This window comes from Macrobrachium rosenbergii, chromosome 24 (genome assembly GCF_040412425.1).
Source record: "Macrobrachium rosenbergii isolate ZJJX-2024 chromosome 24, ASM4041242v1, whole genome shotgun sequence".
NCBI lineage: Eukaryota > Metazoa > Arthropoda > Malacostraca > Decapoda > Palaemonidae > Macrobrachium > Macrobrachium rosenbergii.
In genome coordinates this window covers 33498965-33524999 of record NC_089764.1, presented here as the reverse complement: position 1 = coordinate 33524999, position 26035 = coordinate 33498965, and the positions used below count along the sequence as shown (strand labels likewise).

Below are 26035 nucleotides of genomic sequence, written 5' to 3'. Positions count from 1 at the left end.
GTCTCCATGAGGATTATGTACTCTCTCCCACGTACTGGGAAAAAGCAAACTTGGGGAACCGGCTGTAAAAGATTACGAATAATCTCTCTCTCTCTCTCTCTCTCTCTCTCTCTCTCTCTCTCTCTCTCTCTCTCTCTCTCTCTCTCTCTCTCTCTCTCTCATGCATACAGTGCAGAAAGAAAAGACGGTATTGCGTAATATCTTCTCGAGAAAGTATGTCAAAAGCAGACATTGCACTGAGCACTTGTATGTTTCTCTCTTAATTGATATTAATGAGGAATTTCATGTACGTGCTTTTAATACTGGTTGTCTGTTATATCTGTCCTAGTCTTCGCTCAGGCTCCTCGAGCCTCAGTCTAAATTTTAAAGTTATTCCAGTAGTCAGAGAAAAGAGTGTAGTCCTTTCCAACAGGATTGTCAATAATTTTTGGAATTTTCTTATTATGTTAACCAACCTTTCTGACTTTTGAAATTCTTTCAGTATTTACCGACATTTTAATATATCTTCTTCTTCTTCGTTTAACGTGCTCCTTCCCATTATTTATATGGGGTAAGCACGATGCCTTCTTTTGAAGGACTCTGATTTGGCGTTGGGGTAGACCGTAGCCTCGATCGGCTGCCCTGCCTGACATCGCTTAGACCCCGGTAGCGCATGTGTTCATGTATCGTACCAAATCCCCAGCTCCCTTTCTCCCAGCAGCGAGGAGAGCTGAGCGGTTAGGTCGACAGTTCGTGACGTGAGGTTCATTTTAATATATATATATATATATATATAGGTATATATATATAAACATTTTAATATATATATATGTGTGTGTGTGTGTGTGTGTGTGTGTGTGTGTGTACAGATGTATGTATATATACATTTGTATTTACATATATGATTGCATAAATAGTCTCGTATAAGAGTATTACATAACTGTTTATATTTTGAAAGAGATATAAATGAAATGCACGCTATTATTATGTATTTAAAATTAGATTATTAGATTCGTTCTTTTGTATGGGATAACTGATATTCTCCATATCTGTAGCGCTTGTACACAAGTAACTTTCGAAGCTTTCAAGAATATATATTATTTATTTTTATGATAATGTTCAGATTAGGTTCAAAATTGCAGAAGAAAAAAGCCTTAACTTTTCCCGGCGTTTATATCTGTTTGGGAGTCTACAGCTGTTTCATCTGATACTCGCATCATCAGCGCAGCATATTTTGTTGTGTATATGAGAGAGAGAGAGAGAGAGAGAGAGAGAGAGAGAGAGAGAGAGAGAGAGAATGAGTCATCCCTTGAACTCGTGTGTATCTGCGTAGCGTATTTATTTGCATCCTGCATGTGTTGCAGTGTTTTTAGAAAGGCTAGCCTTGAAACGTCTTCTTCTTGATGAAGTTGTTTAGGACGTCGTGGCACATTTGGAATTATAAATCTCGCTCTCCCACATTATAGTTCCCCTTTTTTTTTTTTTTTAAGCACCGAGTTTGTTTTAAGATTAAATGAGTATTGGTTACAGGTTCACGCTTTTGTTTTGTATTCGTTTATTTTTTCCTACTCTGGATCAGAGCGAGCACTGCAGGACTGGGCGTAGGTTGTTTGCTTTAGACTAAGCCGACCTTCTGCCCTGACGGTGTCAGTGTGACTGACTGTAGGGGAGTGCAAGGTGTTAAAGCGTACACGAGGCTAGGTGTGGATCGTTGGCCTCGGTTCAGTCGTCATACTGTCGTGTTAATAAACAAGAGATTTTCTAGGGAATTTTTCATACTTTTCTGTAGATAGGGCTTCAGTTCGACAGTCAAAATTACATGGAAGAATTGAGTAGCAGTTGTAAATGTGAAGAAACTAAACAAGTAGATGAGATTTTCGTGAACTGTGCCTTAGTTTCATTTTGCATTCAGTGTTTTGAACTGATTCTTATCTCAGGGTATCCTTCACGCAACTCGCCAATTCATCTTTTTTTTTTTTTCTTTTTTTTTTTGTTCCGGATGGAACTGATTATCATGTCCAGGAAAATACGAACTGGAACAGACAAGCAATCAAGATTTATGGAGGATACATACACGAGTTCGGGGTCCGATGCATAAAAGCAAAAAATGGTATAAAAAAAACTTTGAATCAGAGTGTCAAGGAAGTTACGTAACTTCAGATGATAAGGAGAACAGAGAGAAAGCAGATTTTGAATAAAAAAAGTCACACTATAACTGAGATGACCAGAAACCGCAGATAGATCACACATATTCCGAAGCAGTTGGTGCTGAACTTCATTGACCGATAAAATCAACCTGTTGCCTATGCTTACGAGAAGTTTGATTATTTTTTGGAGTTTCACCCGAAAAATTGGATTTGGATAGTGTTATTTATTATTATTATTATTATTATTATTATTATTATTATTATTTATTATTATTATTATTATTATTATTATTATTATTTTATGTTTAACTATGCAAGTGGGACATAATAACTTTAACATTTTTGTTTGTGTCTGAGAAAGTTTATGGTTTGTGGTGTATTGAATCTCTCTCTCTCTCTCTCTCTCTCTCTCTCTCTCTCTCTCTCTCTCTCTCTCTCTCTCTCTCTCCATGGAACAGTTATGAAAGGCAAAGAATAATTCACCAAGCATAGATACTTTCACTCTTCCGGAAAAAAAAAAGCTTTCCGAAGAAATTTAAGGAAATAAGAACGAAACGAGATAAACTTTTATAGAAAAAAAATTCATGAACGACACGAACTTTTTTGTTTTCTTCTTCTTCTGCGTACGGGAACCCTGAGCATATCACATGGTAAAGAAGAAGTCAAATACAAGATGCAGAGTCTCGCCGGGTCAAGAAGGCTGACAACATCCTGGCACAAAAATAAGAAAGAGAAGACAGATTAAAAGAAGACCTGACGCAACAAAAGTGGATATGAGTAAGAGGGAACAGCGCCAGCTACACAACTTGTTGCTCCGAGTGTAATGATATACAAACACAACGAATATGCCCTGACAACCAGGCGTTTGAGGAGAGAAATGCAATATAAAAGAGACTGAAAATAAAGAAAATGGGAATATGGAAGAGACTGACCATAGGGAATGAAACTGGAACTATAGAGCGGAGGCAAATCGTTACAAATATCTTCCGCAAGCAACAAATAAGACCAAAACATCGTCGCAAGAGAACCCTTGCTTCGTATTGGTTTACCAACGACTCGGCTCTAGAGAGACACCACCTCTTGTCCGAGATAACGTTCAATAAGCATAACTGAAGCCACCAGTTAAAATATAAGTCTGAAGGTCAAGACCTCCTTCAGGAGGCTCAGAGCTCTATAAGGACAAGCTGGTCTCTGCGACTCTGGCATCGTCGACTTGTGAGCTGGCTACAACAATTCAAGTATGAATGGAGGCCCCAAAAGGCGCCTGTATCTGTGAGCTACAGGAATATGTTCAGTTACAGGGAAAACGGCTCTATGATTTTGTTGTGGTGAAATGGAAGAAAATGTTAGCTCATCGAGAGATGGGAATTGGCTTAATGATTTAGTTATGGATAATCGGGAGTGCGCAAAGGAGTTCGATACGGAAGGCGGAGTTTGCCCCGAGCAGTTTTTGTTAATATTCAAGGTGGAGCGGAAAGTGTCAAGGAAATTATCAAGAGAACATCGCGTTGAAAGTCTTTGCTTGTCATACTCTTATTTCTCTCTTAAATTAATTCGTGCTTTATTATAACTTGCTGCTTAGTTTTATGAGAACTAGCCTAAGGAGGCACACATAATGGGAAGTATAGATCAATATGTATATCATGTGACAACGAGGTTAAGTAAAACTTAACAGTCCTCCCATCTACGAGCTTTGGTTTTTTCCCCGTTTTTGTTTTCATGTGAATGTTGGCTTTTATCCGGAGTTGTCTTCCTCTCCCCCCACCCCCACCCCCCCACCTTCCCCCACCCCCACCTTACCCGTGTGGGGAAAAGGAGGTATCCCCACCCCCACCACCCAGTCCCCCACCCCCGGTGTTACTGTATCTAGTTTGAAGAACTTTTATGCGTCTCTTTGAATTGAGTTTTCAGTGGAACGATTGGATTGTCGCCTTACTTACAGTATATAGTATATATATATATATATATATATATATATATATATATATATATATATATATATACATATATATATATATATACTATTTATCACATATATTCATATACAATATATATATATACCTCAGAAGTAATATATTTTCATATATGTTACCTGAAGGGGAATTTGAAGCTTTCTGATTATATATATATATATATATATAAAATATATATTAGGTGAGGTCATAGAATGTGGTGTAACCCTGAGGGGACCTGCAGGGAAATGAAAGCAAACGCTCGAAACCTCTGTTTATGGTTTGTTTATATTTGCTATTTATATTTATGGGAAAATCTTTGGAAGCGTCTGTGATCAAAATATGATTCTTTTCCTCCTGGTCCTATGACGGCCAGTTGCGCCACGGAATTTAAAGTTAGGTGTAAGCTTTAAGTAACTATCTACCGTGCTTTGACAGGAGTTGCATTCTTGTATATGTAATATTTTGGTTTGCCATTGTTGGCAGAACAAAAGTTACCCTGAAATTATATGAGATTTTTAGATAATGGGATCACTGGTAAAATGATATCCTATTTGGTGTTATATACAAACAAAGCAACTTAACCTCCTTTATTTTCGAAATATGAAATGATGAAAGTTATTTGAGTGTACGCCAGTTTCTGCCTGTAGTCGTCGTTAGACCCACCTCTTCAACTTGAAGAAGTTAATTTAAGTATTTGGTATGATCCTTGACAGATTAGACAAGAAAACTGTGTCAAGTTTACAGACAAGAGACGCTGTCGTTGTTTATGCCTGATTTTTGTCGGTGGTAGTGATTAATATGTGCCTGTTGCTTCCCCGATGTGCTGTAACTTGGTCCAGTGCAGATTTTTACGATTTTATTTTGAATCAGCACCTACCACCTGAATATTTTACCCATTCAAACTCCTATTGTCATGTTATATGTAAAAAAATAACATGTTATTTTTCATTCGCTTTTTACCACTGTGAGAAGAAAATCCAATTTCCTATTTCCTGTGTGAAAACCTTACAAGGAATAACTCCAAACTTGCTTTATGCTCAGAATTTGCATGGCTGCTAGCAAGCAGAAGGAATTATTAGGGAGGGTTCAAGGCGATCAGATTTCTGGACGCAATAATTTGTCACCTGGCGGCCATCTTCTCATATTGCTATTGTTGCAATCCTCCAAAACCACACCTAAACAGCTATCACAGTCGCACACCCGCACACCTATTCCACCCACATCCTCCATTTTTCACACCCACACCTCCTCCCTTGTCTTGCAGTAGCCCTTCGTTGGCTGAGTCGGTTGAGCTTCAGACTGTCACTCGATGGGCAGGAGTTCAATTCCCCCGGCCGGCTGATGAAGAGTTAGAGGAATTTATTTCTGGTGATAGAAATTCATTTCTCGCTATAATGTGGTTCGGATTCCACAGTAAGCTGTAGGTACCGTTGCTAAGTAACCAGTTGGTTCTTAGCCACGTAAAAATAAGTAATCCTTCGGGCCAGCCCTAGGAGAGCTGTTAATCAGCTCAGTGGTCTGGTAAAACTGAGGTATACTTAACTTTTTTTTTCCCCTGTCTTGCCTCTTCGTACTGCTCTCCTACATCCTAAGCCTATCCATGTTCACCCATTACTGCTATGATCTTCATTATTATTATTATTATTATTTAGTTCGACGTAAGATCCTTGTATTAATATCTGTGTAAAAATGTTATAACAGATGGTCACTTGGCTTCAATATTTTTGTCCGCTTGTACAACTATATAGTGCACACACACACACACACACACACACACACACACACACACACACACACACACACACACACACACACATTTCAACGTGAACCATTTCTCTTTAAAGGAAGCGGCCGGCTATTGAGGCAAGTTGCACAGTATCACACTCAGACGATACATAATTTTGCTTCAAATTTTTTTTGCATCAATATTGAGAAAGAAACCTTCATTATGCATGATAGGCGATCATTTTGTTTCAGCATTGCGAAGAATTGCGCAAAACTTTTGATTTTCTGCATTTGGGAATTCTTATTTAGGAAGTTATTCAACTTTATAATAACGTTCAACGCAAAGTCCAAGGAATTACACCTACGCCACTTGGCTGGGTCATTGAAAACGCCATTTCTGTGAACAGAACAGAAAGCTCAGTTCAGATTACTGTTCTCAAGTCAAAGCATCTACTGTAGTTCCTAACGTCAGGTCGTCAGCATCAATCATGTTGAGAGAAGTTCCTGTGTCACTGTCATTCTCGAAAACATGATTTCAAGTTGTCTTGTGCAGAGAAAATAAAACATGTCCTATTCTAAACCTGCTTCATATATATACACACATATATATACACATATATATATGTGTGTATATATATATATAATGTATATGTATATGTACTGTATATATCAAAATGTGTAGTCTTTTGTATCAGGTTTCTAGCATCGCCTATCTCAGAGAGAGAATTCTAAAATGGCGAAATGTCCCCATCCTTAAATAGTTTTGACCAAAGCCCATTTCTACGAAATTAGAGTTGACGTTTCCATCTGATACGAGCAAGGAGGCCTTCGATTATGAAGCCCTTGTGGGACTCTAGTAAACCTGGAGAAGACCACGAAACCGATACGTTGATTGGCTGCGTGTGTGAAGTGGTTCCTCATCGGGGGAGGGGGGGATAAATAAGAGATTGATCTGTATAGAGGATAATAAGGGGCCTCTCACCTCAGCTGACGGCTCACTTGAAGACACGACGTGTTTACTCGCGATCCGCCGAGGAAAATATTATCCTTCGGAATCATAAGATCGACCTCGAGAAGGACGAGTGTGTTCGTGTTGTTGTCTGGTGTCGGAGAATGACCAGGCTTTCGGCGGCGTGTGCTTTCAGATTTCAGGTTGTCATGAAAGGTTTACACTCTCTCTCTCTCTCTCTCTCTCTCTCTCTCTCTCTCTCTCTCTCTCTCTCTCTCTGGATGCCTGTATGTGATCTGAGACAGGTCTCTATCGTTACAACTAAGTCCTGGTTTTGTGGTAAATGTAAATTATTTGTTTGAATCGTTTTGCTAAGGTTTGGTGTCAGCAGAAAAGACTTGATTTACGATCTTATATCTAATATTCCATGTTGTGTCGTAGTTGCTGAACTTTTGTCCTCTGAAGTTGTATATACAGGGAAATCCAAGTCCCATCTTTCATCCACAGGGATTTATTATTAGTTAAAGTATATGTATTTTATAACTCGTATTGGTTGAATCTCTCTCTCTCTCTCTCTCTCTCTCTCTCGGCTGACATTAGTCTTGGTCATTTAGCAGTACCGAGAACATACGACCAAGGGTGTTTATTTACGTAGTGCAATTTGATCTAGGATGCTCAATAAAGGGTCGGGTTGTTAAGGACTTGTAGAGTGCGGCCGGTGCATGCATATTGGTGTTGGCAAGGATGCATGTGTAGCGAGGGCTGAAGGGAAGGATACACAAACCACAAGTGTAGTCAGTCACACAGAATTCTACACTTATCAGCTACCATATTTTGATTATTTCATCCCCTGCCACTATTTTGGATGTGATCAATTTGTTAATATATCTCCTAAATTGATTAAGTGTAAAGGTTAGTGTAGGTTAGGGACCATGTGGAATTGCTGTTGAATACAAGATATCGAGAAGATATTATTCAAGTGCAGGCTAAAGTATAGGGTCCTTGTTACTTCACGGACTTTGTTACTTATCAGGCAGGCCAGACCCAAAGTTTCTTCCAAGCTGAGGTGTTACTGTAGTGGAAGATGATTTATCTTATGGCAGTGATGTAGAAAGATGTCTATTAATGAAGTGTATTAGGAGTGCACTGAGGGTATATGTAGAGAATATTGTTAATTTCAATAGAAAAACACGGCGTTGGACCCGATGATGGTGATTATTTAACAATTCTTTGGGTTGCCAGTTGGTTCGATGCGAAGAAATTTATTTGTTTGTAATATTCCTTATTTGTTCGACCAAGAATTTTTCCACGGCACTGAGAACTTCCTTCATCTTCTCATGCATTCTGTTAGCTAAGATTAATCGCTGTTTGGAAAAGCAAAATACCTCAAGCCGAGTGGCTTACGTAGGGAAAGCTACGAAGCATAAAAAAATATATATACAGAAGTAAAGAATAAATAATAAAGAGCAATAAAAGATAAAAGTGTGAGATGAAAATAAACAAACTGTGAAATAAGATTCACGCAAGCCTGCTCAACAGAAAAGCATTTGAACTTCTTAAATCTCAATGATTCAACTTTATGTGTAGGAAGATCTTTCCATAGTTTGGTTACAGCTGGTAGTAGACTTCAAAAAGACTGCGTGGTGTTTAACCGCATTCAATAAAAGTCAAGAATTTTAGAATTGACTTTTATCAGGCAAGACTGAAGTCATGTGAAATTCCTGACCAAAATCTAGGGATTTTTGTGCACCACTGGAAATTGAAGTCTATGCCCCACAAATACCCAGGCCAGGGACAAATCTTTTGCCAGCCGAAGGTCTAAAGGCTTTCAATAATATATGAGAGTTACAGAAATCTGGAAGTAATTTGCAGGTTATAATCTATCATTCCCACGTCTCCCCAATGAAATAACATTACCAGTTCTCCACCAGATGAAAAAGGCCCCGTTCTAGTTAACTTATGAAAAAATAAGACAGCTTAGGAGCTAAGTGATCATCAGGCTTCATAAAAAAAGCAGGAAAAAAGACCATTTGTGTCTACACCTCCACGATCTCAAGGGTAAATCAAAATTCGTCGGGTTACCTAAGGACAGTGGGAATGATGCATAATAAGTTTCTCATTACACCGCGTACTGTCCGTCACATCAGCTAAAGGAGCTTCCCTTTCCGTGAGACAGTGAGTGACGGCCATCTGATATCAGCAAAGGAGGGCCCCATTCGGTCGACAGCACAATGCTCAGACACGAAAGAGTTATTTGTGTGGTAACGTTTCATTCATTTTCAGTCGGGCGCAATTACCCCACATCAAATCTGATCTTGTTCTGCCATTATTGGAATGTTGTTCTCCTGTCTGAGTATCGGCAACACCTGGGACCTCTCGTTTCGTGGACGCGGTTGCTGCTAATGGTGGTTTCTCTGCCCAACAATAGTCATTGAGGCTCAGAGCCTCGTCATCATCCATAAGGCTCAGTTCCTCCAAACGTCCTACTCAGAATCGTTGTTCGGTTCAAGTTGTTCACTATGTCACACTGACTAGTATAGCGTTTCATACCCCTCACTGAAAGTCTGTGGAACCATATTTCCAATCGTGTTACGACATTGCTACTTAGTTTACAAGATGCTGTAATGTTGCAGTGGTATTCTAAGGGACCATACGCTTTTGCCGTCATAAACCTGTGTATTTATTTCGTAGCCAAAGCAAGGAAACACGTATGTCACATATATATATATATATATATATATATATATATATATATATATATATATATATATATATATATATATATATATATATATATATAAAACTTTTGTTACTGGATGCCTTGTCTCATTAGAAGGGTTACAGCTTCTGGTTCTCTTTTAATATCGTCATGTCTTTGAACCTAAAAGTGAGTTATACAGAAAAAGATTTCATAAGTGAAATTATTCGGTGATTTCTTTATCATTTCAATTTACTCAGTGACTTCACAGCAGTGTGTGTGTTTAGAGGAAAATATCCAATTACAGCTTTACGTTTCTTTGTCTCGTGAACAACATTATTTTTTTTCCTTTAGTAACAAAATTCTTTCTCATAAAGCGTAGCAGTTTTCAGAAACAATCGAGAAAAGTTTATTTCCATTTTCCAAGTAGGTCTTCATATGAGAGCGACAGAAATTATACTAATTACTGGTTAAGTGGATATTTGGGTACACCGTTTCATGTTTCTCGTTATTTACTGGCGGTAACAGAATAAAAGTTTTGTTTTACTTTATCAGGTATAAATATTATTTTTACATTCGTGTAATGCAAAAAAAAAAAAAAAAGACTTCATTTCCTTCGAAAGTTACCGAAATGACATTTTTTGTGGGTTGTGGTTGTTGTTCATATATATATATATATATATATATATATATATTATATATATATATATATATATATATATATATATATATATATATATATATATATATATATATATATATATATATATATATGATAATGACTTTTATCACATCACCGTGATTCATATACAATCAGTAAGCTACAAACGTCCTTTAATATCCAATTCGCTCTACCTCGGAAATAATATATTTTCATATATGTTGCCGAAGGGGAATTTTTTAGTTGATAATAAGTTCGTGGCCGTGTGGGTTAATGCGTCCACTGTAGTGCTGAGTTCTTGTCCTTCGCTGGTTCGAGCCCACGGGACGACGAACTTATTATCAACTATGAAATTCCCCTTCGGTAACACATATGAAAATATATTATTTCCGAGGTAGAGCGAATTGGATATTAAAGAACGTTTATATATATATATATGAATATATATATATATATATATATATATATATATATATATATATATATATATGTGTGTGTGTGTGTGTGTATGTGTGTGTGTGTGTATATATATCTCGGTGTGATTATTTACTTGTGCTTTGGAGTTTGGGAGTTGATGTTTTGTTAAATATAAATCATATCTTCTGTTGGCGTTGAGGAAAAAATTTTGTTTATTCTTAAGACCTAATCACCTCCTGAAGGTATATTTTGACCATATTTACCTTATAAAATGGCTCGTTTTCGAAGTGGACATTGAGAAAAAATGTATTATCACTACTATTGTAAGTACGAGACCCGCTAGTGATGACCTCCTTACTTGAGGGTTCCAGAGTGAGTATCTGCTTATTGTCACTCATTAAGCATGTATGTACACGAGGGAATTATACGCCAGTCGGAGGACATGTGGCGGTGTTAGTTGCTTGATAGATGTCACCTGTTCGACCGTGGCCAATATTTCATCATTCGGGTGACGTGTCATGCAATGACTTCTGTTTACTTAGAAGTTCATTGATGGTGGTATTAGAAGTAAAGGTTTGTTTAAAAAGTAAAGTAAGAAGAATGTTTGTTTGTAATTCTGAACATGTTTTCTTGTGCTAAGGTTTTGTAAATTTTGATGTTTTAATTTCCTAAAGAGGGATTTTAGGATTATATGGTTCCTTATGAGCCTATAGGAATTACTGTGTGTCATGTATCACCTTGAGTGGAATAGTCTGTGGTACTAATAATCTGTTCATTAACGTTCATTTGCATGCACTTACGCCCATATATGTTGCCAGGACCCTATTGTGAAATGTTGGAAGGCTCATCGGTGTTTTATGGTGTGCACCATCGTTCACTGTCCCGAATACCCTGCAGTGAAAGTATGTTGCCGAAAATATTAAAAGATGACACTCTTATTGAATATCTTTACGTGCTTTTGTCTCATTGCAAACGTTTGCATCCATATTTGTATCTGATACCATAGCAAAAAAAAAAAAAAAAAGACTCAATACATAAATCACTATTTGTAATCCCATGAAACGCCAGCTCAAGTCTGTCGTAAAGTTCCTTCTCTTTCGAATCACTTCAGCGAAGCAGTGCGACCACAGCATTTCCAGTGGCATGAAAAGGAGCGACGTCACGATCGCACAAATTAAGAGCGTAATCAGGCTGGTCATTGTTTTGAACTCCACAGGCTGAATCTCCACTCGGCAGTTGTCTGGCCTCGGCTGTTTCTTCTCTCGCCACCATTTCGCTAGGAAGCCCGATTCCAGCATCTCGAGGATTGTAGAAGTTGAGAAAGGAAACACAAGGTTTAATGGATTTTCATTTGCCAGAAAGAACGACGTAGCTAGCATATGATTGTGCATGTATGCTTTGAACGCATACATTATATGCATATATATGTATATATGTAAATATATACATATATATAAATTACATATTTTATACATATATGTGTGTGTGTGTGTGTGTACAAGTGTGCGTAGGAGGTATCTCATGTTGAGGACGCTTCTTGCTTTGGGGGTCCTTCGATTCAGAAGTTTAAGAATCAAAGTTTTTTTTCTCTCTCTGTGAAACAACCCCATATTATGGAAAACAGTTTACAGCTGAACACACATACACACATATATATACATATATATTAAATGTATGAATGTGTGTTGACAGTTTAGATGCACAGTCATATGCTAGCTCTCTCTCTCTCTCTCTCTCTCTCTCTCTCTCTCTCTCTCTCTCTCTCTCTCTCTCTCTCTCTATATATATATATATATATATATATATATATATATATATATATATATATATATATATACAGAGTTAGTCTAAGTCTGGTTTTACTTTCATAAGTAACTCATTTTATTAGATATTTGGTAGATGGGGACAATACATTTCTTCCAAGAGAGAGAGAGAGAGAGAGAGAGAGAGAAAACGTTTTATATTTTTGATGGCAGATATGAAGAGCTAACCACTGATGCCTCGCAAAAAAAAAAAAAAAAAAAAAAACGTACGCAGAGTTGAGAAGGACAAGGTAAGGCGAGCCTCTCTCGAGGGCAATGGAAGACCTCGACTGAAAGTAGGAGGTCGGAAGTATGAACGCCTGGCAGTCGCCCCCGTACTTGAACCTGAGGTGCATCGCCCATTCCATCAAGACGTAAGGCTCGCTTCTGGTTCTCCGCATGGCCGTTTCGAGGTCCTGGGAAATTGCAGCGTAGTTTTCCCTCCGGAGCGATTGCCATACTTTCTGGTGGAGATGGTCTGGCGAATCCTGTGAGAGAGAAAATTGTGAAGACGAAGAACATAAACAAATATTGCTAGCTTCGTTTACCTGTTTTGATTCGTTATGATATCCTTACAGCTTGAATGTTTCAGTTAGATCTGTCTCGTTCTCCGTCGAAAGCATGTGTGCTGTATCCTTGTATATTTTATGTGTATTTATGTGTATATTTTATGTGTATTTATGTATATATGTGTGGGTGAACGTTCGCTGCCTCTCTGGATGTGGGCTTTTCGCTGTGTAGTTGACACCTCGTCACTAGATTGTATCTTTGCATTTATTTGCTCATGAAATTTGTATCTGACAAATTCTCGGTCCGTAATACCGAAAAACTTCTGATACCTAATTAAGTTATATAAAATTAGTAAAAAATGGCTCCTTTTACTTATTTTTTCGTTGAATGAGTGTTCATCAGACTTAAGTAGCCTACTGAAGTCGTAGTTCACGGGATAATTTCAGCCTCCTGGAAGCCTCGTTTATGGGAAGTGGAGAAACCTTCCAGTGAAGCTTTGGTTGGGATTTTAAGTCTGTGTGTAATATCCACATAGCACAGGACAAACTCATCGACCTAGTGGGATTAAGGAAGAACTTGTCGCAATGCAGATTATAGCATATACCTGAAAACCCCCCAAAGGGTCTTACTGACTCAGAAACCCCAGGAGACATAATGCACAAGGAATGCACGGGGCCTCAGTAGATCCGGCTTATGTACCAAATGGCATTCCCTGTGAACTCATCACCTGCTCACTTTGTTACCCATTGCAATGTACAACGATAGTTTCATAGACATGGTTACTCTTTCTTTTTCACCTGCTTTTTCTTGGTTTACTTTTCTTCCCTGAGTTCTCTTGATTCACGCTTAGCAAAACGTTTTTGTGCTGCGCCACATGAAATTATACACATTTTGTGTGTGGTTCTCGGGATGCTGACAGCCAGCCATAAAGCAGATTGAGAACTTTTGTGTATATGTATTTGTTTTAAGAAGAGCCTCTTTCTGTCAATGAGGTTTGCCCCAGACACTTATTCGGTACTATAAACTTAGCTGTTACCCCAATCGCCGATAAAGTTCAATGGATTAATCCGTAATTGGCCGTTATGATGCTACCTTTTGCCTAGTTACCGCGTTTGGTGATAGTCATAGTGATAGATGCGTGGGAGACTGATAATGCGGAAAGGATTTTAGCAGGCGGCAGTAATAGCATGAGGTATTATTTGTATGTATCTGGAAATACCCATATTACGTATGGCAAAGCTCTGTCTAAAATTGACATGTTTATAATGAGGTTAAAGTTAGGATGCAAGTATTCATGGGAGTGTGTTGGTTATGGTAATAATTTTGCGTATAAATTATGTAACGAGCCAAACTCATGCATTATGTCATTGTGTATTATATTGCACCGAAATTTCAGAATTTAGGGAGGGAAGTGTTGATACAGTTCCAGAGTAGGCGTGTTATTTGCTTAACAATAATACCGTTCCAGGAATTACGAAGAAGTTTCCCAATTTCTGTTGGAATGTGAATGATGCATTGTTAAAATATTTTGGAGGGTGTACCAGCATGCTGATACACCCCATTTGGTGATATATTTAATATGTCAATAAATTTTTTGAAATCGAGATTGAATTGAGTCATAGCGATCAATTATTAGGTAACTGTTTTACCCTGAAGTATTCAACGGGAGCCGTTCCTTCCACTAGCCCCAGTGTCATGGAGGTCTGAAGCACATCTTGCAGAGAAACTAATTTTGGGTCAGGCATACCGGCAGCCAAGCTGGAGACTAAGAAACTGGTGTAATAGGCCCCAAGGAACTTGAAGAACATCTGCGCCAGAAACGCCACGAGTCGCTCGGAAGTGCCTTGCAGCTGAAGGGCGTTGCCTGAAATTTGGGAAAATCAGAGTTGCTCACTGGCGCCCACCAACGTCCACTCTTGTTTGCATTAATACATTGATCAACTCCATTTCATAGAATTTAATATAATAACATTATGAAGTTCTGTTTAGTTTCTTGAAATGCTGCAAAGCTTTATTTCCTGAGAAACAGTTGAGCGCGACGTCTTTTCCTGAGATGTGATGAAAGAAAAAGCTGAAACTTGGAAATTGAGGGTCATTTGTCGGAATACAGTGAAGTTTGTTATTCATCTGCAGTAGGCTATGTGTCCTTATGTAGCTATGTTGTTTAACAATGAATCATCTTTACTGAAAGAAAGGAAGAAGACCCCTTTTTTCAAAGATATTACGTGATTTAGTAATATTAACTGGATTTTTATGTTAAATCTTTGGGTATTTTTGGGGGGAGGGGGCGAGGTGGATGGTAATCTTTGTGACCCAAAACTGGGAACCCGCCAATTGCAGATTTTGCGAGACGTCATTTTTAATTCTCGCTGTCCTTCACATAAGTAGTGCTTCCTGTTTACAATATCGATAACATTCAATAATACGGTACAAAAGTACCACGTATGTCATTATCCAATTGTATTTCTGCATAGTGCTAGATATTTAATAAATTTCATTGTTATACTGAAATTTGATTCACCGCTTCCATTTAATACCTAGTTGACAGTTTGCCTCGAATTCTCATGTTATGAAAAGCACAGGCATATGATTTTCAATTCAGGTCCACGCCCCCTCGTCGTAGTGAACAGATAATAATACTAACGGGAAAGAATAGGCCTCAGAAGTCGGTTCGATGAAGGAATGTATGTTTTTTGTTGTTGTTGTTTATTCAGCCTTATGGTTTGACAATTTGCAAAGATACTATGAATATCAGTTGATCACGATCATAAATTGATACATTTTAAATGTAACCCCAGCAGCTGGTAATGAGTTAGAATATAGAAAGCCAGCCAGTGTCTCCCACACCCACCTTGGCCACAGCCGTATCTGACTATGGCCGTGAAAGCGTCCAGAATCGAGAAGTGACATCGGCGGTCCTTGCTTCTCTTGGCTAAGAAGAGGAGAGCCATCATAACCGCCGCCATGGCCACCACGCATGACCATATGACGGCAGGGAAGAGTCTCGTGTACGCCGTCCACACGACGTCTTGTGCGTTGGGCCGCTTCATTATCATTTTGTACCTGCAAGACATGTGCACAGGACCGTAACCATTTCGTCCTCCTCCTCCTCCTCCTCCTCCTCCTCCTCCGGTGCAGAGACACTCACTCAATAATTGAATAGTTGCGGCATTGAAATGCTTTGAATACAAACAACTTATTTTACCCTTGTGGCTAAAGCGAGTTAAATTCACGCTATGTATTTTATGCCGTGCATATTATGGTAGTTTGTTCATCTACGTGGTTTTATGTATTAAGATGGATTTTGAAACTTGTCAAGTACAAAGGCCACTGAGAAGGGCAACCTAGTGTCGTTTCCTAGTCCAGGCCCGAAGAAAGTTCAGCCGTACAAAGAAAGAACGGTCATTAAATCGTGCAGTCCAAGGATTACCGATAGAGAACTCGAAAAGTAAAATTCAGTTGACGAATTCGAATGAAGCTGAACTGCAGTTTTTCGTCGGGATTTTAACCAGTAAATCGTCATTCACTGATTGTGATGATATTTTTCAGATTAAGGACGAAATGAGGGAAAATACATCCTTCATAAACGGATGGGATTTAATATGAATGGTACAGCGTACGTTGAGGTGGTGGAAGGGTGAAGCGGGTAATTTGTAGGGTAATCTGTAGCTTGGCTCATGAATTTATGTTTGCAGGCATTTGAAGTAATTCAGTTTATAGAAAGTTTGTAAATGGAGGCGTCATCTTGATTCAACTATGTGAACTTGGCGGTGACTGTGCTCTCTCTCTCTCTCTCTCTCTCTCTCTCTCACATGAAACAGTTTTACAGCCTTACCCCGAGTCAACTAGAGGCATTGCAAAGTCCACTGCTTGGCTTCGAAGGAGAGTGATGTCCAAGGGAGCAACCGCGATGTCAGCTTTCCCATCTAACACCTCCCCTATCATTCCCGTCCATTCGCCGTTAGAAAAGGCGCCCCACTGCTTGTCAGTCACTTCGTGACAGCTGTAGCTTTTTATTTCCGGATGATAAGAAAACCAGTTTAGGAAAGAGAGAGAAGGGAAATGGACTTTGAAAGTGTTATATTTTCGTTGCATTGCTAACGCTATAGAGTCTTCTCCCATTTTTTTTTATTACAGTATTTCCAGTTCTTCAAGTTCATTATCATTTGATGTTGACGACGAAAAATAAAGTGAAAAAGCGAGAAAACTCACGTAAAGTTGAAGTGCCTTGCAAGTGTGTTTATCAGAGAATGAAGCACACCGCTCGCTTTCACCGAACCGTCCCTTTGGTGATGGAGAATTGTTAAAGGATATGACCGCAAGTATAAAGGATCCCAATTACTCAGCGGAATGCTTTGCAAAGCGTCTTAACAACATTGACTCTCCCATCTTCCCTTTACTTGTACAACTGTTCGTGCTATGTTGCCTCAGGCAGTTTTTTTTTTTTTTCTTTTTAAGATATGGAAGTTAGATTTAACGCAGTTTTCAGGTGTTACTATTGTCAGCCATTAATGCCTAGAGTATCGTACAGTTCTCATGCTTTGGGCCTGATTCTCTCAGGGGCTGGTAAACAAAAATATCCGGGGGCGGGGGAACTGGTTTGTAGTTGCCCTCATCTTTCATGTATTGAAATAATATATATATATATATATATATATATATATATATATATATATATATATATATATATATATATATATATATATATATATATATATATATATATATGTGTGTGTGTGTGTGTGTGTGTGTGTGTGTGTGTGTCAGTACTTAACGACTTAGGGAACGGACGAATTCTTGACAACTGTAGTCTAACGCACGGAACACAGGGTAATGTCAGATGCAGATCGAGTTATGCTTTTATCGTCTCCAAAAACTCGGTTATTGTAGGTATCAATCATTCATAAAAGTTCTTTTTTTTTTTCGTTTGAATGCCGCCTTTTAAATGATGGAAAAGGCAGACGATGAATCCATTGTCTTCATTTCTGTCTGGGTCGTAAAGATAAATCGAGTCATAATTCGTTACTTTAGCTAACGCTCTCAAAGTGCACGGAATCAGTGCATTAGATTTCTGGTGAAGTCATGTGCAGTGTATGTCTACGTTTAACAGCTTAGATGTGGCGGCGTTTTTAATGCTAGACTGAAATAAACAGGATATGTTTCTTTAGTCTTTTTGTTAATGTGCATTACAGTGACCTTAAAGATTTGAATTCTCATACTCCAGGGTTTTATATTATTTTTATATTATTATTATTATTATTATTATTATTATTATTATTATTATTATTATTATTATTATTAAAGGTTTTGTGAAGCAAAATGGCAGTTTCAACAGCATTTATTTTATTTGGTAAACGCTCAATTCGTCTTATCAATTGAGCGTTTACTATATAAAATAAATGCTGTTGAAACTGCCATTTTGTTTAACAACACCTGTATTACAGAAGGTCTTTTTCCTATTATTATTATTATTATTATTATTATTATTATTATTATTATTATTATTATTATTATTATTATTATTATTATTATTATTATTATTATTATTATTATTATTATTATTATTATTATCCAGAAGATGAAACCTATTCATATGGAACAAGCCCATAGGGGCCATTGACTTGAAATTCAAGCTTCCAAAGAATATGGTGGTCATTAGGAAGTAAGATAAGAAAATGGAACTACAGAAGGATCTCACCCAATAAAAAGAAAAATAAATTAACAGATTAAATAAATAGATAAAAATGTATTAAAATGCAAGGAAAATAGCATTAAGTTATTAATGTATTGTATCTTTGCTTGAACTTTTGAGAAGTTCCAATTACACGACATCCTCTGGGAGACTGTTCCACAGCCCAAGGGTGCGAGGAATAAACGCCCTCTGGAACTGAGAATTTCGACAGCGATGCGCATTTACTGCATATTGGTGCTTCAGCTGTTCAGCAGATCTGGTTGATCTCGGCAGGAAAAGATCGGGGATCAATTGTGAATGTGAAAGATCTCTGTTGAAAAAGATCAATGGTCCTCAAATTAAAATCGAGAAACATGCCAAACGCCACAGGTATTTTTAATTTAATTATTATATTTTAAAAAACGTGACAAACTTATATATAAGAGACCTTTTCATTAAATCTTCAATGGTTCAAGAAACATCCTCAAATAATAGAATTCCAGGGGGTAGAATGCGAGAGTACATTAAGTAAGGCAGGATATGTGATCCCATTTGTTAAAATAGGTACATTTATATTTAAAAAAAAATTATTTTAATTTTAATTTCTGTAGGAAAGAATGCGTTCCCCTGGAGGACAAAAGACGTGCATCCCTAAGGCAGAACCTGAGACGGGTACATCTCTCGATCAGAATCATTTTGCTTTTTTTATGTAGAGTGATAGCATTTGTAGGCTACAGCGCGCGTGTCCTTGAGGCAAAACGTGTATTTCCTTAGCAAGGATGTGGAGTAAAACTTTAGCAGTCGTTGGATAGAATTATTGTTCTTGTGGAATGACAAGTTCGCGTGAAACGCATCTTAACCATTACCTCTGTCGTGACGCATGCAAGATGCAGACCCGAGAGATCGCGACGCCATTTGATCCTTTCTGCAGATGGCGAAGATATGACGCCGAACTTTAAAACCTTTAGCTTTGAGCTGGCAATTCTGAGTTGAGCTTTTTGTTTTCGATACCAGATGTCTTCACTGACAGGAAGCTGGAAGGATTGTCTATATCTTTGTCATCTGAAGAAAGGGTCAAATGGCGTCGCGATCTCTCGGGTCTGCATCTTGCATGCGTCACGATAGAGGTAATGGTTAAGATGCGTTTCACGCGAACTTGTCATTCCACAAGAACAGTAATTCTATCTAACGACTGCTAAAGTTTTCAGGCAACACTCCCTTCCTCCACCATCGTCCTATGATCTGTCGACTTTGAGGCAAGTTTTCCTTGACTTGAAAGCTTTCCCAGAAGTTCGCTATTTTTCCGTCTTTAGTATGTGTGGCCATGACTATCTGTAAAAAAAAAAATCGGGAAAAGAAGCATGTTGTTATTTATTGTACTGGAATAAAAAAAAAAAAAATTTTTTTATAGTAAAAAAACTCATCAATATCCAAAATTCAGGTTGTGGTGGTCAAAAGAACTATAGCAATTTTGACAATATGTTGGGAATATTCTGAAGCTGCCAGACATCATAAATAATTTGAAAAAAAGAAAAAAATGGACAGGGACATTATGTGCTAAGTGTCCAGGTGGTTAAAAGAAAGCAGGCTAGCGTGTGCATTGTCAAGGTCCATTCCGGTTTGGGAAGAGTGAGACTGAATTTATCTCAATACTTGTACTGTGTATCATAACATTTAAGAATCCCCAAGTCTTGAGGATTGTGATAAATTCCAGTTTGTTGTCAGGGCTCAACAAACTGGATATTCAGATCCTAAGTTTAACGTAACACTTTACAGAAGAGTAAAACAGTCGCCCTCACCTGGTTATCCATTGGTAAATAAACCTCATTTAATCTCTGTAAGTGCTCCACGTCTGCCATCAATAACCAGGAGGGAACGTTCTGATTCTCTTCAAATACCTGAACACAGAAAGAGTTGAAATAGAATAAATGTTTTACTACCCCTCGTAATTATTTGCACAACGCATACGTAATAATTCATTTCTATTATTATGCGATTATTTCTCATTCACACTGGTCATTTTTTCTTCAAAGAAACTTACTCTCCGAAATAGTCGAAGCTCGTTCGCAGTCCTGAGACGACAGACAATTAAAGTGGTCCTGCTTTGTGGATCGATTTCAATCTTCAAAGGCATTGTGCGGGCTTCATCAACCATTCTCCCTTCTTTTTCCTCTTTTGTTATATTTAATACGTCGCCAGATGTTAGGTTATGGAATTCTAATGCTTGTATTTTCCTTGCAGGTAAGACGCGAAGTGTGGCTGAGGGGCTGATAGCAAGGTAAGACATCATTCTCAGCGTCCATAAGTTATTCTCTGTGCCGCCGCCTTCGGAAATATCGATGCATGATAAGTGGGATTTCTTTTTATGTGTATATACTTTGGTGGTTTATATGTATACATAAATATGTGTGTTTGTGCGTGTGGGTACTTGATGTAGCAAAGGGTATGTGCAACCTGTGTAACTGCCAATAATTCTTGAATAATAATAGAAAACTACCTTTGTGCATATTGCAAGGTTAGAATGCATAAAATCAAGTTCTGTGACTTCATCGATGAAGTAAGTGTCTGAGGCTCAAAAACTATTATACCAGAGTCCCATTCCAAGCTTATTATTATTTTTTTCTTTCTTACGCCCATTATAATGACACACACTCAAGTTCAAGGACGAAGACAGTCTATGTTTAAAAGAGTTTTTTTTTTGCAGAGTAGGTATGCAACATTTCTGTTCCTTTACACATTTTTTTTTCATTTGGAGAGCTTTGAAGTATTGAAATATGTTAGCTATTACACTTAAAATAATCGCGTAAGCAGACACAATAACTTTTTTATGCAAATGAAAGGAGGTTTCAGAGAAACGGCAGCATTCATTACCACGTTCGTGGGCCGTATTCACACCGGAGGCGTCTACAGTAAGAACCAGGTTTCCAGATTTCCCAATTTCACGAAATTGAGTTAAAGCAGCCAGGAGGCTCTTTTGAACGTATTATTTCATGTGAACATTCGAAGACCCCAGATTTGGCTTACTGAACGCCTCGCATGATTGCTTGAATGAAAATGTGCGTCACACTAATAAGCCGTATACCTTTGAGGAAGATTTTTGGGTTTTATCAGTCCCACATAAAATATGTTCAAACGGGAATATTGTCTTGCTATTTGGATATCGGCAGTCTCCCGCTGTGATAATATTTAGACAAGATTGCTCGAGTAGGTAATTTCATTCCTCTATTGATGGTTATAAGGATTTAGACCTCCGGAATATCTGTTCGTCCATCCTCCATATTTTACGTTTCTGCAGCGAAGTTCTGTTAGTGTCTGAGAGCCAAGAATCGCTGTGAGTTACTTGTTGCGTAAAGCTGAGGTGTCACAATGCCCATTTTCATAAGTTTTTCATTTCCCGCACTGCGAAACTGTGGAAGAGGCTTTTTTTGCAGTAGTATTGACACCAGTGCTCACCGGTTGAGGAGAGACTAAAGTTATATTAATAGCTATTCATCATTGCCACGACTTTTCAGACTGGTATCGTATCTTGTGTATGAATTTTTTGGCAGGTCTTATTTGCTGTTTAGTTTTAATTTGTTTTTTTAGATTTCATCTCTGATATCTGTTTATCTTCACATGTGAGCATTCTTTCCCGTGGAAACTGTGCTTTTCATATTTAGGGCCCTTTAGGATTGCTCCGTAATAATAATAATAATAATAATAATAATAATAATAATAATAATAATAATAATAATAATAATAATAATAGTTGCCAAACCAAGAAGGATTTCGGTCTAAAAAATTTTCGCCTCATCACACGGTTCATATACTCGTACAGAAACAACATATTTATTATTCGTTATTTTTTTGCGTTATCGGTATATTATATTACATAGGCTGTTCACTAATATTCTTTTAACAATTATATTTTTTATTTAATTCATCCATTGTACTGTAACTTAACCTTTTGTCTAGCATACTCAGTCCAGCATGAAGGCTTCCCTTTGTGAGAGAGAAAGAGATCTTGATTAAAATCGTTCAGAATTGTCTGCATTTACGCATCAGTGTGTTCAATGCTCTTCGAAGCGGCATTAGCCTAGATGTGTTGACCTTTTTCCCAGGCGTGACATATTCCAATCGCAGTAGAGGTCCAGTGTATTACAGGAAAAAACCTTTGTAATGCTGCACTGGTAAAAAAAAAGTTATGCGAGTGGAAGTAATGAAACAGAGTGCTGTTATAAATGACTGGAATTTAACTTTTGGAAACGAATCCTTTAAAAGGAATGGAGGATTTTCTTGACAAAAGAAACGCTGGTAATGATAATCATTTGAGACAGCAGAATGAATAGCCAAAATCAGAGGCCTTTTTTATGCTGATTATATATTGTGTTTAAATGAAATATCATAATATTGAACAAAGTTTGGGAACATTTCGAACCTACTATCTAATGACATGAAAGACAATGCTAATTTAGATCTATATTTTAAGGTGCATTTTTCATGGTGAAATATTACAGACCTGCATTTATTATGTAGATATTTTGGAAGCGATGAAATGCAACGTAATCGTGGACCAGCTTTCCATCTCCTTCGAATGAAGAAGAGCGAGTTGCGTCGGCGCTGAGTAGCGTTAGGAGACTCGTAGTAATTAACGTAAATAAATTCTTGCCGGGATCCATTTTCGAAGCTGTCATCGCGTCTTGTGGCAGTTTTGTGTCGTTGCTCATCTCTAGTGACCAGCTTTATGCGCATATTGGAAAATTAACTCCCCAAAGGAATAGCTAGACCAGAGCGAGTAGCCAGAGCGAAGTTGCGCGCGCGGCGTCTGACTCCCTACTGGAAGGGAAAGATCTGTGCTGGGCTGTTCGACCCGACGAAAAAAAAGGCGACTTGAGATGCGTATTTCTAACACACAGATGTCAAGGTTGTGGTCATACTTCATGCTTTCCCGCCATTGTGTACCTGAAGAGGAGTGTTTGTATCATAATAAAACCAACTGTATTTTGAATCATTATCATGTACGTCGTAATTTACGTGTGGCTTCTAAGCCTTGATGTTAAGGTTCGTAGGAATGTGAAATAAATGTTTGTGTCAGTCATCTGGCGTGGAAAGCTGCTTTTTTTTTTTTTTTTTTTTTTTTTTTTTTTTTTTTGCAAAACGTCGAAATTGGAATGTCTTAATACGTCTCTTGACCTGTTTTGTGTATGTATGTATATATATATATATATATATATATATATATATATATATATATATATATATATATATATATATATATATATATATATATATATATATAACGTGTTCTAAGTTCACCAGATTATATTACAGCGAAATATATCTCCAACTGACGCTATTACATTGTTACAATGGAATTGAATTATTTTGGCAATTTGGAAAGAATGGCGTTGAAACTTGGAGCAAAATAGAACCGTGATTTGGGGACGAAAGTTCCAAAGTTCCACCTTTGCCACTTCAGCGCCTAAAAAAAAAAAAAAATTGACTCTGGGTAAGCAAAAACCACTGAAACATGAAACTTTGGTTCTGTTATAACTCGAATTAGGTTTTAGTCAACGTGTTACGCAAGAATGTTTATAATGCAAAACGTTTAGAAAAATCGACCGAAACTTGAGCTGACTTCTTTTTTTTTTTTTTTTTTTTTTTATCTCACTGTGAGTTAGGAGTTACCTGCATTGCTGCAGTAAATCTAAAATGGTCTTCACTTAAATTTCACATTGTCTTCGGAAGGGGCATTTATTGCCTTATCCAGTCGACCTTACCAAGAGTAAGAAAAGAAAGTGAGTGAAAGAAAGAGGTTTCCTCCTAGAAATATAAATTTGCAACGATAAAATAAGATTACAAAGAGTCAAAAAACACGCGACTTGAAATGAAGATTATTCTTCTGTTTTGAGTATGCTCTGGGTAGGAAGGCGGCATTCGGAAGTGGGCACATTCTAATGGTGTAATGTTAAATAGCAAGGGATTCGGATTACTCGTGAAGAATTACAAACGGGCTCAAATTTAAGCAACTCTTAGATTTTTGTTGCAAATGTCTTTTTATTCATGGACGCATCATCCAGAATATGAGAGTTGTAACCCTGGAATAAAAAGTACTCGCCTTCGAAACATTGAATAAATCGTCTCTCTCTCTCTCTCTCTCTCTCTCTCTCTCTCTCTCTCTCTCTCTCTCTCTCTCTCTGTTGGCCGCGAGTTCGAATCTCCGAGCGGCCAATGAAGAATAAGAGGAATTTATTTCTGGTGATAGAAATTCATTTCTCGCTATAATGTGGTTCGGATTCCACAATAAGTTGTAGGTCCCGTTGCTAGGTAACCAATTGGTTCTTAGCCACGTAAAATAAGTCTAATCCTTCGGGCCAGCCCTCTCTAGGAGAGCTGTTAATCAGCTCAATGGTCTGGTAAAACTAAGGTATACTTAACTCTCTCTCTCTCTCTCTCTCTCTCTCTTCTCTCTCTCTCTCTCTCTCTCTCTCTCTCTCTCTCTCAAGATGAACGTATGAAATGTATGACGTACACATATTATGTACATAAATAATTGTATATAAGTAAAAACAATCGTGCAGTTGTATTGAAAACAATCCGAAGAGACTGGGGTTACACTGCAAGGGAAAAATTGCACAAGACATTTGAAGTACAATCCGCTGCGCAAATATTAGCAAACTGGCAACTCTAGTCAGTTCTCAGCTGAGGTAACCGCACAATGAATGTTTTCTTTACTTGGCAGCTTTCTTTTGCATTTTCGATGTCCTGCATTACTCTGAGGCAACAACGTCTATGCATGTGCGGCCGCAGTTTTTCAGAGGGAAATATTTTTCGTTAATCATTATCGTCAAGAAAGTCACTGAGCCAGGATCCCTGTTCGGTAAGAGGAAGTACCGGAGGAACTGGATAGTACCTCTCGTATAAGCTTTCACTTTTTATTTCCTAAGCAACTTCGATGATATCAGTTGGCAAGATTTCGTTATTTGGGTGTTCTGATGTCGTTATGGTTGCATTATCGACCCCACAACATTTGGTGTTGTCTTTGGGGACGTAGGTTTGTTTTCTGTTGTCAGAAAGCGATTGTTAATCTACAGGTGTTCAGAGACAGCCAAGTGTGGCACAGATGTGTGTGTGTGTGAGCGTTTGTTCCTGGAGTTCCGTACATGTGCGAGCGCGTCGTTTTTTTTTTTATTTATTTCAACATGGCGTCATGACAGATGCTTCACCTACGCGTAGCTTAGTCTAGGTTGCTTCTCCGTTGGAGTGATAGATGCAGAGAAGTCGTTAGCTCTTAGCCGAAGTTTTTTAAGATTTCTCGTAGCTTATTTTGTGGGAATTGTCATCTGGTGAATAGGTAAGTTTGCAGATGGTTCATTCCTGTGCCCAGGTGTCAAGTGTAGGTACAAGAAGCGGACGTTGACTCACCCCCTTCGCTTTTAGACCTTTTTTTTTTTTTATTCTCATCTCCTCTCGTTTTAACTTTTATGTCTGGTATGAAGAGTATGATTGGTATGAAGAGAGAGAGAGAGAGAGAGAGAGAGA

General features: G+C 37.9%; 2 protein-coding genes across 5 annotated transcripts in view; one reads left to right on the top strand and one right to left on the bottom strand.

Annotated features, from left to right (window-relative positions):
• Positions 1-26035, top strand: part of LOC136852003 (cytospin-A-like) — a 639159-nt gene that overhangs the window by 100979 nt on the left and 512145 nt on the right. The window lies entirely within an intron of this gene.
• Positions 12392-16938, bottom strand: LOC136851819 (probable glutamate receptor). Its single transcript, XM_067126131.1, has 4 exons — positions 16679-16938; positions 15695-15906; positions 14493-14707; positions 12392-12821 (listed from the first exon to the last, which is right to left on the bottom strand). Exons 1-4 carry the CDS (start codon positions 16936-16938, stop codon positions 12408-12410), a joined length of 1101 nt encoding a protein of 366 aa, XP_066982232.1. The 3' UTR covers positions 12392-12407.

Excerpts from the sequence above, each read along its gene's own strand:
- LOC136851819 (XM_067126131.1), bottom strand. The coding sequence starts at position 16,938 with ATGCAACGAAAATATAACACTTTCAAAGTCCATTTCCCTTCTCTCTCT. Across the intron at positions 15,907-16,678 it reads ATGCCTCTAGTTGACTCGGG|GTACAAAATGATAATGAAGC; the intron begins GTAAGGCTGTAA and ends CATGTCTTGCAG. Across the intron at positions 12,822-14,492 it reads CTCCCGTTGAATACTTCAGG|GATTCGCCAGACCATCTCCA; the intron begins GTAAAACAGTTA and ends TCTCTCTCACAG.